The sequence below is a fragment of the Misgurnus anguillicaudatus genome, unplaced genomic scaffold, assembly GCF_027580225.2.
Source record: "Misgurnus anguillicaudatus unplaced genomic scaffold, ASM2758022v2 HiC_scaffold_31, whole genome shotgun sequence".
NCBI classification, from domain to species: Eukaryota; Metazoa; Chordata; class Actinopteri; order Cypriniformes; family Cobitidae; genus Misgurnus; species Misgurnus anguillicaudatus.
This window is the reverse complement of record NW_027395281.1, coordinates 5,247,888-5,265,267: the sequence shown is the minus strand read 5'-3', so window position 1 is coordinate 5,265,267 and position 17,380 is coordinate 5,247,888. Positions and strand designations below refer to the sequence as shown.

The 17,380-nt window shown below is 38.4% G+C and overlaps 4 protein-coding genes across 10 annotated transcripts in view; 2 read left to right on the top strand and 2 right to left on the bottom strand.

Annotated features, from left to right (window-relative positions):
• Nucleotides 1–1,632: 1,632 nt before the first annotated feature.
• LOC141363005 (choline/ethanolaminephosphotransferase 1-like) lies at nt 1,633–6,619 on the bottom strand. Of its 2 annotated transcripts, none has more exons than XM_073865431.1 (10): nt 6,371–6,619; nt 5,729–5,817; nt 5,192–5,637; nt 4,965–5,112; nt 4,584–4,725; nt 2,917–3,001; nt 2,615–2,746; nt 2,384–2,542; nt 2,175–2,300; nt 1,633–2,095 (listed from the first exon to the last, which is right to left on the bottom strand). In XM_073865431.1, the coding sequence occupies exons 3-10, from the start codon at nt 5,528–5,530 to the stop codon at nt 1,979–1,981; spliced, it is 1,248 nt and encodes a 415-aa protein (XP_073721532.1). In that variant the 5' UTR covers nt 5,531–5,637; nt 5,729–5,817; nt 6,371–6,619; the 3' UTR covers nt 1,633–1,978. The 2 variants fall into 2 exon arrangements, with proteins under 2 accessions (XP_073721532.1, XP_073721531.1); XM_073865430.1 differs by having other exon boundaries at nt 5,192–5,613; nt 6,371–6,617.
• Nucleotides 6,620–7,221: 602 nt separating this feature from the next.
• LOC141363004 (serine/threonine-protein kinase 38-like) lies at nt 7,222–14,068 on the top strand. The gene is made up of 13 exons (XM_073865426.1): nt 7,222–7,499; nt 8,033–8,206; nt 8,292–8,343; nt 8,420–8,542; nt 8,676–8,759; nt 8,846–8,969; nt 9,937–10,091; nt 10,273–10,375; nt 10,452–10,513; nt 10,592–10,709; nt 10,785–11,004; nt 12,769–12,863; nt 13,003–14,068. The coding sequence occupies exons 2-13, from the start codon at nt 8,076–8,078 to the stop codon at nt 13,140–13,142; spliced, it is 1,407 nt and encodes a 468-aa protein (XP_073721527.1). The 5' UTR covers nt 7,222–7,499; nt 8,033–8,075; the 3' UTR covers nt 13,143–14,068.
• Nucleotides 14,069–14,786: 718 nt separating this feature from the next.
• LOC129453278 (BTB/POZ domain-containing protein KCTD20) lies at nt 14,787–17,314 on the bottom strand. Of its 5 annotated transcripts, none has more exons than XM_055217454.2 (8): nt 17,221–17,314; nt 16,516–16,566; nt 16,019–16,180; nt 15,844–15,946; nt 15,646–15,766; nt 15,379–15,576; nt 15,185–15,295; nt 14,787–15,107 (listed from the first exon to the last, which is right to left on the bottom strand). In XM_055217454.2, the coding sequence occupies exons 3-8, from the start codon at nt 16,177–16,179 to the stop codon at nt 14,833–14,835; spliced, it is 969 nt and encodes a 322-aa protein (XP_055073429.2). In that variant the 5' UTR covers nt 16,180; nt 16,516–16,566; nt 17,221–17,314; the 3' UTR covers nt 14,787–14,832. The 5 variants fall into 5 exon arrangements, with proteins under 5 accessions (XP_055073429.2, XP_073721539.1, XP_073721541.1 ...); XM_073865438.1 differs by lacking the exon at nt 17,221–17,314 and adding an exon at nt 17,055–17,201; XM_073865440.1 differs by lacking the exon at nt 17,221–17,314 and adding an exon at nt 17,055–17,199 and having other exon boundaries at nt 16,516–16,699.
• The window catches only part of LOC141363002 (differentially expressed in FDCP 6 homolog), a 44,465-nt gene continuing 44,371 nt past the window's right edge, over nt 17,287–17,380 (top strand). The window contains exon 1 of one of the 2 annotated variants that reach the window (XM_073865413.1): nt 17,287–17,348. The gene's annotated coding sequence lies outside the window, so the exon portion shown is untranslated. The remainder of the gene's footprint in view (nt 17,349–17,380) is intronic. The other variant, XM_073865416.1, reaches the window with a different exon arrangement.

The window sequence follows — 17,380 nt, the reverse complement described above, 5'->3', positions numbered from 1 at the left end:
AAATATATTTCAAAATATACAAAAATATTTGTTTTTGTAAACATATTGCAAAATATATTTCTGCAAATATTTTGTGACCATTTTGAAATATATTTAAAATTATATTTGTCAAGTGAAAACACATAAATGTGCTTTAATTTATTCTAAAATAGTGATTTAATCTTGCATTATGAGGCTTTGGAGATGTGGACGATTTCTCAAATACTTAAAACCAAAAACACCAGTTATCATAAATATAGCTATCTTTATTTTACAGGTGCTTTTATTCAAAAAAATCTGAGCAATGTAAAAACAAACAGTTTGTTATGATTTAGAAACAGACGATTTAACATCTCAGAAAATAAACTTTCCATCATTGAGTGTTTAAAAGTGGAAAATGTCAAATATTTGGCAACAAGCAAAGTCTAACAAAATGAAACCAGATTTCTAAATGAAGTGTGAATGCAATCTGATACTGTAAGAGATTAATACAACACAAACATACTGAAACTCTCATACTAGATTTGACAACAATTGTTAAACTGGCAGACAATTTCATTGTATGACGTGAAGAGTTTATGAGTAAAAAAATAAAACACATTATGTGTGAGTCAAATCTTCATCATAATCTGTAAATAAAAGAGCATTCATTCTTAACAGTAACATGTTGTCAGACGTCATATAAACATCAGTTTTCTGTGGGCAGCATCAAGCTGTTCTACAAACTAACATTTACATATTTTTACATTATGTAAACTGCCTGAGAGGACATTTAGCAAAAACAAACTCGGTAAGGAAACCAAAACTACATGCAAAAGACCAAAATATTCACCTCTCAGAGTTTAAGGCAAACATTCACATCTGAACAAATCATTGATTTACAAACGGACTCTTGACAGAATTCACACGGTTATTACTTTAACTAGTGACCTCATGGGTTTAATAACTGCTCAAGACAAATCTGATTTTAAGTCTGATTCCAGATGTAACTTTAACCATGATCATTTCAGGATTTAAAAAAAATATATATGTTTGTATTGCCATAATTCCTGCCGTGTAACTCAAATTAATCATTCAAAATCTGACTTATATAACGTCTAAATACTTTTCAACATTATGATACTGTAACAAGTTCACCCTTAACATCAATTTAAACATCTTTTATCATCTCACATAAAATAAAGTGAAGCAGAATCTCAAATCTAATCAATGTGCGATCATATTACACCTCAAAAATAATGAAGATGAATTTATGATGATTAAAAGTGTTGGCACTGTGACTATTATAATGAGCAAATAAACACTTTTTAAATATTTTATTACATTATAACAATGAGATTTGAGGGCCAAGTGTGCTTTAGTATTCCAGAAATGATGAAAATGTTTGTTTGCAAAATGTTTTCTTTTGTTTTTGAAGTGAAATATGATGTAACTATGATCAATGTTAATAAAGTTTCTGTCTGAAGAAAGAAAAAATGAAGTGCTTTAAATCTAAAACTCAATGTCACGCTTCTGTCGTATCCTTTAAACATCAGACTGAGAAACAATAAAGCAGTTATTTTAACAATAAGACACATCTGCTTGATATCAGCTGCTCGGAGAAAAATCTGACCTGATTCATGAAGTGCATCAAATAACAACAGAGAGAGTAAATATTATTATTATTATTATTATTATTAGCAGCAGCAGGTTATGAATGTGAGAGACAATAATTGATCTAAACTACGAAGAGTCACATGCAGCGTTAAAACAAAAATACAGAGCAAGGCATTATGGGTAACAAACTCTATATCAATCTCTATTATAAACTTAAAATAACAATCTAACGAAAAGTGACCTGGCCTGAAAATAAATTCATTCATTCTGTGAGTCATTTCATTCATTCATTTTTTGTTCAGTAAACTACATTAATCTCAGAATGATGTAAATAATCTCTTTTGTTCTTAGCAGACGTACAGTAACGGGATGAAAGTGCAGAAGGATGATGTTTCCTCTGAGGTCACTTGACGGACGCTGAACTCTGCAGCTTGATTTTAAAGACGCAGATGCGCAGATGAGAGGCGATCTCATTACAGACGCTGATGCAATAACGCACCAGATCGAATAAAGACAGAATCTGACCAATAAAGACAGTCAACATTATTAAGATGTATTAAACATGATCATTAAGATGCATGAATGTGAAATAAACTTACCAGAGCAATCCACAACACCAGATATTCATCAATAAAACTGTTGAAATATTGATCTAGAAATAAGAGGGCAGGACCCAGAAACGCCACATCATAAAAGTGCATTTCACTTTTAGTCATATGAGCCACCTGAAAAACACACACAAAAAAAGAGATTTAAACACATGCTGTATTTATCATTTATAAACACGAGAGAGCGTCTCTTTACTCACCACCAGTTTATTTGTGATTTTAGCAGAGACGAAGCCAAAGGCCAAAATATAAAGACACGGATGTTCCTCAAAGAGCTGGACTGTAGATTTTTTATAAATCATCATTGCGAGGACGATGACAGAGCCGATGTGCAGGACAGGAGATAACACACTCGTGCCCTGAAACAAACACACAAACACATGACATCGCCGCACTTTCACTTTCATTTATGTTTTATTTGATATACATACAGCTATAGTGGATCCGTTTTTCCCCACGCCGCCTGTGAATATGATTTTGAAGTAATGGGCAGATGAGAAAATAACGCCCATAAATGTGCAAAGAGCTGGAACTATTTTCATCTGGATGTTTATTACGGGAACCTGTCAAATACAAGACATGAAACAAATTCAGATTTTTATGAATAATACTCTTCCTAAATACTAATACATACATGTACATATAACTCTATATTATACACTAGCGGTCAAAATCTAATCAATTGTTAAACAGATCTGTTATGATTACGTTTGACGTTTAAGTGTTGACTAACCGGTGACTGCCAGAAAGCCGATCCACCCACAGCAGCCAGTAAATACAGGAGAATGATGAAGATCTGAACTTCTGTCACATCAATACTGAGTGAAGAAGAAAGCAGTTAGATCACAAACACACACACACAGCAACTGGAGTCACTCCACTTTTAAAGGTGCAAATGTGAACTGAATTTAAAATCATGAGATTATAAGACATTTCAGCCTGCACAGGGAGAGCAAGCAGCTGATTGGTGCGTCAGCCAGGAGAGGCATTAATTGGTCGATCTGTGTTGGATTTACCGCTTTGTTCCAAAACTTGAGACACATCTACCGTAACATCAAATCTACCCATAGGAGAGCGACGTATAAACAACTTACAATGTGCCGAATAAATTATACCGTCTATAAATGTTGAAAGATGTCAAAATTCAACTCTGTGAATGTAATTTTCTGGTGTTAAGTGTAATGGTGCATTCACACCAACCGCGGTGAGTTTACTCGCTTCATTCGTGCGTGAAATTCTAGTCATTCGAGACATTCACGCAGAAATTCACGTAATGAGAGGGGCTTTTGCGACTCCGTTGAGACTCGGCTCGCTTCCGGTAATCACGTCACTACTAGGGCTGTCACAATGATTAAATAATCGTCTCATCGCAATTGTTTGACCTCATCACGATTATTTCAGATCACCACAATGATTGCACATCTCTCTAAAAAAAACAAGGGGGAGCTGGAGTGCCTGTATAAACGAGACAGTATCAGATTATGTGTTATGTGTATATTAATATTTACTGCCAGGTAAACCTTGCAAAATATTTAATTTAAATAATCACAGCAATGTGTGAAAATTATTTCATGAACAAACAAAAAATGTATGAGAATTAAATGTCAAAGCAATAAAACAGACGATTAATCATCATAATCGCCAGGGATACACGAGGAATACAAACAGGAAATTAACCGTCATAATCGCCACAATTTATGACACAATTAACCGTCAGCCAAATTTCACAATCGTAACAGAACTTGTCACTACTACAGCAAGGTCCGGATTGGTTAACGCATTTTTCAACTCGCGTGTTTCCTGCGGCAATGCTCAATTCGCACGGAACGCGTCATTCGTGCCACACCTACCGCGCCGCAGGATGCATAATCACGTCTTTGCATTGACTGAACATGTAAATCACTTGCGCTTGCCGCATCTACAGTGTCTGGTGTGAACATTGCTTAACCATGGGTTCACACCAGGCACGTTTGAGGCCTCAAATTCGCATCTACCGCGTCTAGTTTGCCGCTTGAACTTTTTGAGTTTACTCGCTTCATTCGCGCATTAAATTCTAGTCATCGAGACATTAACGCAGAAATTTGCGTCATGGGAGGGGCTTCTGAGACTCTGCTCGCTTTCTGTAATCACGTCACTACTAGAGCAAGCTCCTGATTGGTTAACGCGGCGCATTTTTCAACTCCCTCGTTTGCTGCGGCAATGCTCAATTCACGCGTACTAGATGCACGAATGAGGCGGAATCGCGTCTACCACGCCACACTAAACGGCTCATTCACGCCGCGAGACATCCAGACGCACGTCAACGCGTCTTAACATTGACTTAAAATTGAAATCACTCGCGCTTGATGCCTCTACCGCGGCTGGTGTGAGCGCAGAATAAGAGGAGCTTTGAATACTTACATGCCGAATCGCAGAGTACCAGAGACGTACGTCTGCCAGTGAGCACAATAAAACATAAACATTCCCGAGAAACAGCAGAAAAACATCCAGTCCGGGTGAGTTCCCAACTGTACGGCTATACTGGTGCCCAGTGCCACAAACACTGACAGACAGAGAGAAATTAAAACAACAATTAATGAAAGTTAATGTTATATTGTGAATATAATCACAGCTACTGTTCTTCATGTTGACATGTCGAAGTAGAAGAGTGATTATATTTAATTATATTACACAATACAGAATGACCAATCAGCAACCAGTACCATTACTATTTGTTATAATAGTGTACACACAAATAATATGATTGTGTTGTATTTTTGTTATATTTTGAATAATCGTCACCTGTGGAAAGCGAATCACAGCCGTGGTCAAACAGCTCCCCCAGTGGAGAACTGCTGTTAGTGCGTCTGGCCTGTTTTCCATCAATCGCATCCAACGACTGATATACAAACAAACCAACAGCACACAGAAGATACGCCCACAGAGGAGCCTACACACGCACACATACACATTGTCAAACATAAATATAATATACACAATAATATACACAATGCTTTATGTTCTGGTACCTGCTCAGTTGCAGTTGGGCAGTAATACACCAACACCAGTGTGGTGAAGATGTTGGTTGCCAGGCCGACGATGGTGATGACATTGGGGGCGATCCAGGGCGGCATTCTGCGGACGAGCCACTCCCAGTAGCGCTGCATGGCGGGTTCGAGTAGCGAACGACCCGAGCTGCTGTAGCGATGCTCCTCCAGACGCTTCAGCTGATGACGGGACAGAACCGGCGCCGGCAACTCGAACAGGCGCCGCAGGACGCTAGGGGCGAACCAGCATGTCGAATCCATGCCACGCCCCCTGTCACGCCCTCCGCTCCGCCGCCCATGCGCCCCCGTCAGCCCACTCATCACCCTCAGCCAATGACAGCCTGAGTCTGAGCCTGACTCCACCCACTGCTTTTCCACAGAGCCACAGCAGGATGGCGAGACAGCTTGAAATATTACAAATAAGGTTTCTGATTGGATGAACAGATTTTATTGAATAGCTTTGATTTCTGATATCTTAAATTAGTGTGAATGCCATCATGAGGATGTATATCAGTTTACCTGTTCTACCGGTCCTGCTGAGATGATAAGAAAATCCAAACCACTGCCCTCATTTACAAGCCACGCCCACTCGACCCCAAACCACGCCACTTAATGGATTTACACAAAAGACATTTCAACATTACTCAATGATTTAAGATATGAAAATATATATTAGACAACACAAACATAAACACACTTTAGTTTAATTTACCAGGGTTAGTATTTCTTAGACACGTGTAAAGTTACATGCATTTCTATCTAAGTAAGTTAAATACTTCAGTGCATTAATATTTAAATCATAGCCCCACAGTATTATCAGAGATTTTGGTAATCACACAGTATGATAACACCATCTGAAAGCATGACGGCACCATGGTATTATCTGGAGCCAGCTTTACTTTATTTATGCCAATTAATATTAATGATAAATATGTTAATGAGCTCATTACTATGTAACAGCGTTTGTGTGTTTAAGCTCTTTGTTTTTGTGGTTCCGGTTTTAATCTCTCATATATCGCAGGAGTCTGCACCGGTGGTCTGTCAGGGTCTCAACTAACTTAGGCCGAACCGTGTCAGTAACGTTATTAATGATTCAAGGTTCGACTCCTGGTTCGATTCGTTGTTTATTTAATCGTTTTAACTTCCAGTTATATAACTCACCTGATAACTGCAGATAAAGTCCAGATCCTGCAACACTACTCGATCCGTCAGTTTAATCCGCTGGAATCCTGATGTTTCGGTTCCGCCGGCCGGTGTCCCGGTCCGGTTCACGCGAGCTGCCTGCTAGCTTCCGGCGCAGCTCAGCACAGATTCACAGAAGCTTCAGTAGCGTCATGCAGGCGCAGCGCTGCGCAGGCGCGCAGATGATTCAAGCGCGTTATATTGCGCAGATTTGCGCATTAAGTTAAAAAAAAATGTACGCACATAAATATTGATACATTTTTATACTTTGATGAATCAATAATCTTATGCTGTATTTTATTAAATACATTGATAATATAAATATATAAGATATTTTTATCATGAAAATAACACTGTAAAGAGAAATAGTCATACAATGTAAAAACAATACCTGTTGTGTTGTCATGGAATGTAAAAATTACAAATACAACATAATCTATACATTTGTTGCTTTATCATTAATTGAATTTCAATTTATTCAAACTGTTGCCGCACACCTGGATTAGGCTATATAAATGATATTGAATATATTTTGTATGTATGCATATGTATATATATATTATATATAATGTTTTTATGTATATTCGTTTTATCGATAGATTTATGTATTATAATTTTTTTTTAAATATACATACAGGATAAATAATAGGTGTAACATACAATAAAATGTGCAGATTAATTAAATTGAATGCTTAATATTAGATTGTTTTACATAAAACATACAAGCTAAAACGATACCTCATTTTAAAATAACTCTCTCTCTCTCTCTCTCTTTCTCTCTCTCTCTCTCTCTCTCTCTCTCTCTCTCTCTCTTTATGGGTGGAGCGTTTTATTTCATTTCTCCTCGTCATCAGTGAGAAAAGACAGAAGTTTAACAGAGAGATTCTTCATGTGTTGATGCTGGAATTCAACACCGAAACTTTAAACACATACAAGCCGTTTTCTTTTGTTTTCGATCAGTCTGCACGTGAAACTCTGAACAGTCTCCAGTTTTTCTTTTCTTTCTTGTTTTGGATGTCCCTTCATGCGTGTTTGCCAAGAAAAAGAGAATTGCGCGGAATCTCGTCCATTAAAAGTCACAGAAAGTCGCCGAGAGTCTCTATATCAGGTATTTATTCGGGGTTTTTCGCTCTTTGTTTAGTTTAAATGTGAAGTTTGATGCGTTGAGTAGTGGAACGCTGTCTGCTGACGTCACATCGTAGCTCCGCCCCGCATCTCTTGTTCCATAATTACACGTTCTGTATTTGCGTATCATATATCACATCTATTCGTACACGAATTGTGTACTTACATTTGTGATGCTGACTACATTGTGTGATGAAAGCGGTTCATAATCAAAAGTTTGGTTTAACAAATGTAAAATTATGATGATTACGTTCCACAGCATATGTAAGAAATGTCTTGTGTTTCAATGAAATGAATTTGATCATTTAATAAAATGCGTTTCTTTTTCTTTTGTCTGACTTTTATATTCATATATTCAGTTGATGTGTCACTCTTGTTGGTTAAACAGTAACTGTATTGTTTGTGAAAGCTCATCTTTGTTATTTGTTTTCAAATGCAAATCCTGTTGTGTGTTCATCTAAATTCTCATTATTACTAAAGCGTAATAATGTGTTGAACATTTGTGTTATTATACAGTATATCTGCACCCCATATCTGTTTTGGTACTGTGTGGGTAACTATGGCGACCCGAGGCCACGCCTCCAGCTCATTAATGAGTAATCACACTAAGGAGCGAGTGACCATGGCCAAGGTCACGCTGGAGAACTTCTACAGTAACCTCATAGCCCAGCATGAAGAGAGAGAGATGAGGTAATCACAATGGATTCAATCTGGATTCTGAACTGAATTCAGTGTTAATGAATGTGAACGCTCACAATCTCTATTCTCTATACAGGCAACAAAAGCTGGAGAAGGTTATGGATGAAGAAGGACTGCCTGATGAAGAGGTGACACACAGACTTAAAGTATGTAGAGTATATATGGAGATCTGTGTGGGTCAGTGATGTATTTGTTGTGTTTCAGAAACGCATGCGACGTTCACAACACGCTCGTAAAGAAACAGAGTTTCTCCGACTGAAGAGAACCAGACTGGGTTTGGATGACTTTGAATCTCTGAAGGTGATTGGACGAGGAGCGTTCGGAGAGGTGACCACCAGTTTCGGTTTTATTACTGCTGAAATAAACGAATTGAAACTATCAAACCTCAGAAAGTAGAAGGTACAGAAATGATAGTTGAAGACATTCTTTTAGGTAATAAACGCGTTTCCGGTGTCTTCAGGTACGTTTGGTCCAGAAGAAGGACACGGGCCACGTTTACGCCATGAAGATTCTTCGTAAAGCCGACATGCTGCAGAAGGAGCAGGTGATTTTATTAAACACCACCAACAACATCTCATAACCATTTTTATGATCAAATAATGTAAATAAATCCGTCTGTCTGCGTGTCAGGTGGGCCACATCCGTGCAGAGCGAGACATCCTGGTGCAGGCAGACAGCTTGTGGGTGGTGAAAATGTTCTACAGCTTTCAGGATAAAATGAATCTCTATTTACTGATGGAGTTTCTGCCTGGAGGTGAGACAGTGTGATGTGAGATGCCTGGTACATATACTGGTGCTCATGAGATGATGTGAGATGTTTGGAAAGTCTGCTGGTGCTCATGAGATGCTGTGTGATGGTCAGGATGTCTGCTGGTGCTCATGAGATGTTGTGTGATGTTCAGGACGTCCATTGATGCTCATAAGATGTTGTGTGATGTTGGGATATCTACTGGTGCACATGAAATGTTGTGAGATGTTTGGGACGATATATGCTGCTCATGAGATGTTCAGGACATCTTCTGCTGCTTATGAGATGTTCAGGACATCTTCTGCTGCTCATTAGATGATGTGTGTATGTTGATGCCCAGGAGATGTTGTGAGATGTTCAGGATGACTGTGGATGCTCATGAAATGTTCAGGGGCCCGTACCATGAAAATGGTTAAACAAACTCAGGGTTACAGGATTAGTTTCAGGTTGACAAAACCAAGCCAATGTGCAGGCCTTGTTGGTAAAAGCTATTTTCATGGTACCCAAAACCCAGGATTTGCACAAACTAATCCTAAACAAAGCTGGCTAACCAACTAAACCAGCTTCATGGTATAGGCCCCAGGATATCTTCTGGTGCTCATAACATGTTGTGAGATGTTCAGGATATCCGTTGACGCTCATGAGATGTTTGGGAAGTCTGCTGGTGCTCATGAGAAGTTGTGAGATGTTCAGGATGTTCGTTGATGCTCATGAGATGTTGTGTGATGTTCAGGATGTCCGTTGATGCTCATGAGATGTTCAGGACGTCAGTCAATGCTCATGAGATGTTGTGTGTTGTTTGGGATGTCTGCTGGTGCACATGAGATGTTCAGGACATCTTCTGCTGCTCATGAGATGTTCAGGATACCGTCTGCTGCTCATGAGATGATGATAGATGTTCAGGATTTCTGCTGGTGCTCATGAGATGTTTGGGACGTCCGTTGATTCTCATGAGATGTTGTGATGTCTGCAGGTGACATGATGACTTTACTGATGAAGAAAGACACCCTGACTGAGGAGGAGACACAGTTTTATGTGGCTGAGACCGTTCTGGCTATAGATTCCATCCATCAGATGGGCTTCATACACAGAGACATCAAACCAGACAACGTCCTGTTGGACTCAAAGGTCACACACACAAATACACGCTGTCATTTACAACCGAAGTGATTATGTCATATAAACAAGAAGTGACTCAATGGCCACTTCCTAGGCTCTCTTCTGCTTTTGTTCATCCTCCGTCTCAGCGAGTGCTGTGATTGGCTGTGAAGTGTTTCATCACAGCTTATGTATGTATGCATGTTTTCAGGGTCATGTCAAGCTGTCTGATTTTGGTTTGTGCACGGGACTCAAAAAAGCTCATCGGACAGAATTCTACCGGAACCTAAGTCACAGCCAATCCAATGACCTGAGTGAGTGATGCACATGTTGTCATGACAACACATTTATCCTAAAATCCTATGTTATAGTAACACATTTTCCTCTCAGCGTTCCAACATATGAACTCCAAGAGAAAAGCGGAGACCTGGAAGAGAAACAGGAGACAGCTGGTGAGTGATTATAAGAGCTTCATTAGTCGTTTATAAGTCACAGGAAGTGATGCATTATTGCTGCCCCGCCTCTTTTAGGCCTTCTCCACCGTGGGAACGCCAGACTACATTGCACCTGAGGTCTTCATGCAGACTGGCTATAATAAACTCTGTGATTGGTGGAGCCTCGGCGTCATTATGTACGAGATGTTGATCGGTACGAGCCAAAATGCAACACAAGAAGATAAATGTCAGTAATGTTCAGATTGACATCTGTGTCGTCCGTCGGCAGGTTATCCTCCGTTCTGCTCAGAAACTCCCCAGGAGACTTACAAAAAGGTGATGAGCTGGAAGGAGACGTTGGTGTTTCCTCCCGAGGTGCCAATCTCAGAGCGAGCTAAAGAACTCATCCTCAGGTTCTGCTGCGAAGCCGATCATCGCATCGGAGCCGCCGGCGTGGAGGAGATCAAGAGAAACGCTTTCTTCGAAGGGGTGGACTACGATCACATCAGGTGGGAAAAATTCTCCAAACAGTTTGCTTGTTTTTGAATTCCTGGTGGTTTACTGATTGGGGTGTAAGCATGGGCCGGTTACTGGTTTCAAGGTATACTGAGGTTTTAAACGGTCAAGGTTTTAAAACCACTAAAATGTTCTTTGATACTGTCTCCAAGGTATGAGCTGTGTTTATACAAAATTCATTAAATCATTAAGTCATGTGATTGATTTGATGTTTACATTTAATATACATTACGAAAAATATTATATATTTTTTAAAAGCAAATTATAATTTAAAGGCATTATTTTTACCTGCCGTTTCATACGGCAGAATCTTACTGTGGATTTACACCAGATGCGAGTTCGCCTGAGGAGATTACATACAAAGTCAATGCAAAGACGCGATCAGATGCGTCCCCGCGTGGGGCGATGCGAATGACGCGATATGGGTGGCCCTTTTGCCGTGAAAACACGCGCTATTCGCCTCAAACGTGTCTTCACTCAAGTTGAAAATATTCAACTCGAGCGAAAAATTCGCTTGACACAAAGTTAAATCCCGCGAGTAATCTAGAGCGAGCAACGCGATTGCACGCTTCGCATTTAGTGTAAACCCACAGTTATACCGCCCCATGCCTACATGCGAGTATCGTGAAATTTTATTTGGCAATACAGGTCTCGAAATTGCTACCGTTTTGGGAGCGTTCGTGCGAGTGCAAATGATTGTTGTTAATTTCTTTATAAACGTTCGCATATACTTTGAAATAATTAGCGAACTTCTCATATAGACGAATAAAACTTTACACAGTTAACTAAGTTTTGTGCTGTTTTTAGTTTGTAGTTAAAGCTGCTGCCAGAAATGTGATCGTCAAGTACACATTGACAACCCAACAAAATAAAAGTTAATTGAACGTAATGAAGTTGACAGAAATATATACTTTTATAATAACAAATAATAAAAATTATGACTTTATTTTATAAAAGTAATAAAATCACACTCAAAAGATTTGTACTTTCAAGTTTTGTCATGCAGCACTTTGAGAAAAAATAAAAATGCAATGTTTTGATGAAAATTAATTTTTTTCGTTTTTATTTTAATTTGTAGAAAATATAAATGATTACATTTAATTGATTGATTAATTAATTTAGTTTATTAAACATACTGATTGATAAGTCAAATGTAATTAACGTTTAAGTAAATGAAAAGTGAAAATGCAGAAAAATTTAAATAGAAATTGTAAAATTAGTAAAAAAAAATGTATATAACTGAATTCAAAATAAATAATTTAAAAATAACATTAAAATGTTTTTATAATGCCCCATAAATCTACACGTTCTAAGTATATAGCTTGTTTAAAAATGGGCCAAGCGCAAATAAGTGTGTGGCAAATAATTTAAAATCAAGTTTGATTGTTCAAGCTTTTAATCTTCAGGTGCTCCTAAAATTTTCAATGAATGCTCTTAAACTTTTACATTTGGGAGCACCAGTGCTACCTACTAAAAAGTAAATTTTGAGCCCTACAATATTGTATCATAATGCAAGAAATCATACAAGATTCTTGGTAGTTGGTTTGTTTGTAGTTTACATCCGGTCCACTAGATTCATTCTTCTTATCTCTAAACTTAAACAGTGACAGGAAGAACTTGCACACCATAATTTTTTTGCTAAGGTTTGCATGGAGGTTTTTTCTAAATGACTTTACAGTATCAAAATGTATTGCAACATATTGCATCGCATTGCATTTTCCTTATTATGGAGATGTTCTGATGATGGTTCTTTACAGAGAGAGACCTGCTGCCATCCCTATCGAGATCAAAAGCATTGATGACACATCCAACTTTGACGAGTTTCCAGAGTCTGACATCCTACAGCCAACAAGTGAGACACAAGCATACTTCATAATACATTATCTATATGTAGCATCTTGTGCACAGTATGCATACTAAAGTAGTATTAGTAGCATGCTTTACATTTAATGTTATAATTATTAATGTGAATATGTTGTTGTTGTGTTTAGGTTCACCGGTGGCCACCAATCATCCTGAGTCTGATTATAAAAACAAAGACTGGGTTTTTGTAAACTACACGTATAAACGCTTTGAGGGTTTGACAGCCAGAGGAGCGATTCCATCATACATGAAGACTGGGAAAAGATGAACAGATCTTCATCTTTATTTTCTGCATAGATGAAATCCATCACGCCGTCTCAGATCATTTTATTGTCTTGTAGTAATGCTCGCTTCTGTCTCGGCCATACCAAAGAAAACATTTTTATCTGAGTCTGGTCATCTCCCAGCTGTCGCTCTGGGCCTTAAAGAAACATTTTTGCACTGCTGGATAAGCGTTTCATTTTCCTCCATTATGGTTAGAATGTAGTTTTGTGGTGAGATGCTTTTTAATAGATCCAAAACACTTCTCTTTTTTGAGCTTTATAAACTTTTCATGTCTGCTTTTATATATAATATATATATATTTTGTGCCTTATAACTTTATATCTCGACAGATCACTATCATGCATTTTTTTTAATTGTGCTTTTATATTTTATTGACAAATTATGGGTGAAATCCCATGAATGCATCGTAAGTGTTTGTGATCCGTGTTCATACTACATGGATGTTATATTGTTGTTGTTTTTTTTGCATGTGTTTGTGCCTTTTAATCTTCTTTGTTTTTAAGCTTTTATTGGTATGCAAGTTTGTGACTGAATTTGACTCTGATTTGACTTTCAAAGTTACAATCCGAGACGGTCACAGGGTACAGTGCTGTAAATGGGCCAAACATTCACTTTATAAACAAGTTGTATCGGTACAATTTATAAAGCATGAGCTGTAAAATATCTTGAATGTAAGGGTTGTGTCCTGATGGATTCTTGAAACATTTTCCAAATGTTTTTATATCTTTGCTGGCCAACATTCAGTGCTGGATCATTAAGAGATATTTTTATACAGATATAAGCTGTAGTTTAGATGAATGATGTGTGACTGGGGCAGATAAACATAACTTCAGTATTAGCATCATTTCTTCATGAATGGAGATTCTGTTCAAATGTTTATGAACATGTAATAAAATGGACATGATACTTTCCAGTGTCATTTCTTTATTTCAAAATCTTTATTTACTAAAGATAGAAATCTACTTATAAAACTGTCATAATTTAAAATTTCATTTATCCAAGCAACTAACACGTAATATAAATGTTTTAAATCGGAATAGTGCGTTACAAAATTCCAAATAAAAAACACAATGTTTTCGCACAATGAATGTCTTTACAGCTCCATTTAAAGGGGACATTACAGGGTTTTTTTCAGACTTTTTATAAGATGTAAAATTAATATTTATGTGAAGTTTATGCTAAAAATACCATATAGATAATTTATTATAACAAGTTAAAATTGAAACTTTGTAGGTGTGAGAAAAATTTGCTTTTTTTGGGTGTGTCCTTTAAAATGCAAATGAGCTGATAATGCAAACACTGATCACCATAATGATGGTTTGTTGAAATTGAAACTATGGACTAAATGGGAGTGTCGTGGTTGGATAGTGCAGATTAAGAGGCGGTGTTATTATAATAAGATCCCCTTCTGACATCACAAGGAGAGTGAGCAATTTTTTCACATGCTTGCAGTGAATGGTTTACCAAAAGTAATTTTTTTTTTTTTAGGTTGATAGAAGCACTGGGGACTGAATTATAGCACTTTTATATTTTTATGATATGTCCCCTTTAACACATTTTAATGTTCACAATGCTTTTCAGATTTTTACTGAAGAATATGCAAATATAAATAAATGAATACTCAGAATTTTGTCCAATGCTTCAGTTTACTCGTATCCAAATGAAAACTTCAGTCACTGCTGAAGCACATCAAGCGGCGGACCATTCAGACGATCCAACTCATCCACCTGTGGAGTGGGCGTGGCCCCAGGCCAAGTAGGCCCCTCCCCCACAGCAGTGATGAGGTTTGGAACGCTCCTGCTGCGTACGCACTGGAAATCCACGTGTCTGCTTTTTCCTTCCTCTTTTTCCCAGGACAGCTGGATGAACGGACGCTGGACGTAGCTGTAGATGACCTCCGACTTTCCACCTGAACGCCGCTTCACTTTTTCCTTGCAGGTGGGGTAACCTGAGACACGAGAGAGAGGAGGGTTCAGTAAGATTCTGTGCAAAAACGGTGAATTGTTTTAAAATGCGTGCGTTTACCTTCGATGCCGATCCGTATGTTTTTAAGGCCTCGCTCCTTCAGCAGGGCTTTTGCTACATCTCTGTTCTCGATGAACTTGAAGAAACGGAAGAGTTTGGTGCTGTACAAGACTACAGACGTAAGAAATCTTGTCAGAAATACAAAAACTCTGTTTCTATTTCTTCACAGCTTTCAGTGTGTGTACAGCGCTCACTCTGGGAGTTTTCCTCTCCCATCGGTGGAGGATTGTCCCGATCCCAGTCTACGGTATCTTCATCCGTGAGAACCACGATACGACACTCTCTCTCGCCCTCCTGAGCGCTCGATACCATCGCTGGAACCAGATGCTCCTCCAGGAACGCCTCGAATTGACGCCGAGCGCCGTCATTGGACAGCTCGTGCAGCAGAGCACCTGATTGGACGAAAGATTTTTCACCAAATGACTTTTTTACGTACGTGAACGTTTGTATTTAAGACTTACTAAGGTCTCGGCATCTGACGGTGTTGTAATCAAAGTTGATACACAGATAATCGCAGGCTTCACGAAGTTCGGCTACAGATACGCCCTCGGGACACTGCAGCACACCGACCCGATAATAATCCTGAGCGAGAGAGATTAAAATATACTTTAATACGTTACATAATTAATACAGAAAATAAAATTAGTTGATAAACGCACCAGAATGACTCTGAAGATGCTGGCACCGATACCCTCTGCGATCTCGTATTCACCTTTAGAGTTGGGCCGTGTGAAGCTGTGCTGACGCGCTCGACCGAACATTCTGAAAAATACACAAGCAGTTTATTTCAGTGCATTGCGTTTATAATGTGATCCGATAGGATGTGTTCAGTACCTCCCCAAAACTGTATCCGGGTAAGCGGTGAATACTGCAGGATCTACCACAAAATGAGTCCCATCAACCACTAGTGTGACCCGGTCATGTGATAATGGGCGTGGCTGTGTAGGCCGCACCTCTTTGGTGGCATCAGCCCCGCCCTCCGCTCCTGCTGACATCCTACATGTCGTAAATAAAGATTATAGGGATCGTTCACCCGAAAATGAAAACGGTGTCATCATTTACTCACCCTCAAGTTGTTTCAAACTTGTATAAAAAAATTCAGCTGAATATAAAGAAAGATATTTTTAAGAATGTTTGTAACCAACCAGATTTGGGGCACCATTGACTTCCATAATAGGAATAAATAATATTATGGAAGTGAATGGTGTGTTTAGGAGAACAAAGAAATGTATACAGGTTGGATAACCTTGAGGGTTTTTCCAGTTTTCTGTGAACTATCCCTTTAAATTAGTTTTGAAAAGGTTTTATATTTTTGCAGAAACAGTGTTTACCTGGTTTACGGGAGAAATGCGTCACAAGTCGAGTGTTTCTCGTCTGTAGACCTGGTAAGACAGTCTGTATGCCGTCAGGTGAACATATGGTACCCCTAATATTATAAACTCCTTACACCTGTCTGACTGGAGACTCATGGGTCCAGATTAACCCCACTGGCCCGCTCTGAACCCACAACACATGCTTACAGTATACAGAAGTCTATGTTACCATCTTCATAATCAAAAAGTACTATCATGGTGCTCTGATGTACTACTACAATAGCCAAATATTATATTATAAATGCCATTGGCTGATATTATAAATAATATATAAATATTATAAATAGTGATGAATAAAAATCATATTTTGATTAAAACACATTCATACACCAATATTTAAAAATACCATGAAATTACCATCACACATGACCAAAACTACTGAGGCATCTAAATACAATAGATACATAAAGTTAATCCTAATCTAAATAAATATATGCATGCTATATCTAATAACAATGGTAGTAATAATTTTGAGTTAGACTGGATTTAAGACTTACCTAAACGTTTAAATATTCTACAACAAACAACTATAGATTACAGAGGAAACCCTGACTGGTAAGAGCTCATGAAATAAACGCGATTAATCATTGAATCAATAGAGTTGTGTGGTTTGTCATTTAAAAAATACAGTATTTTGTTTACCTATAAAATAGCTGTACTTACAGAGTCTCCCTGACGCGCGAGCGCTGTCCCGTAATGTGCCGCGCAGTGCGTGCACGCGGATTAACCAACGTAATCCGCGGGAGTTTAGGCCGGTGACGAGTGTGACAGGCGCGCGCAGAGATGCTGAGGTAATGTTTACTTCTGAGTCTAGCTAACAAAA

Bases quoted from the DNA above. Each gene is read 5' to 3' on its own strand.
- LOC141363005 (XM_073865431.1), bottom strand. From the start codon at position 5,530: ATGAGTGGGCTGACGGGGGCGCATGGGCGGCGGAGCGGAGGGCGTGAC. The intron at 3,002-4,583 runs GTAAGTATTCAA...TTCTTCACTCAG, and splicing joins GGTACTCTGCGATTCGGCAT to TATTGATGTGACAGAAGTTC. The intron at 2,096-2,174 runs GTAAGTTTATTT...TTTATTGGTCAG, and splicing joins TGGTGTTGTGGATTGCTCTG to ATTCTGTCTTTATTCGATCT.
- LOC141363004 (XM_073865426.1), top strand. From the start codon at position 8,076: ATGGCGACCCGAGGCCACGCCTCCAGCTCATTAATGAGTAATCACACT. The intron at 10,514-10,591 runs GTGAGTGATTAT...CGCCTCTTTTAG, and splicing joins AGAGAAACAGGAGACAGCTG to GCCTTCTCCACCGTGGGAAC. The intron at 11,005-12,768 runs GTGGGAAAAATT...GGTTCTTTACAG, and splicing joins GTGGACTACGATCACATCAG to AGAGAGACCTGCTGCCATCC.
- LOC129453278 (XM_055217454.2), bottom strand. From the start codon at position 16,179: ATGTCAGCAGGAGCGGAGGGCGGGGCTGATGCCACCAAAGAGGTGCGG. The intron at 15,767-15,843 runs GTGCGTTTATCA...TCTCTCGCTCAG, and splicing joins GCATCTTCAGAGTCATTCTG to GATTATTATCGGGTCGGTGT. The intron at 15,108-15,184 runs GTAAACGCACGC...CTCGTGTCTCAG, and splicing joins CATACGGATCGGCATCGAAG to GTTACCCCACCTGCAAGGAA.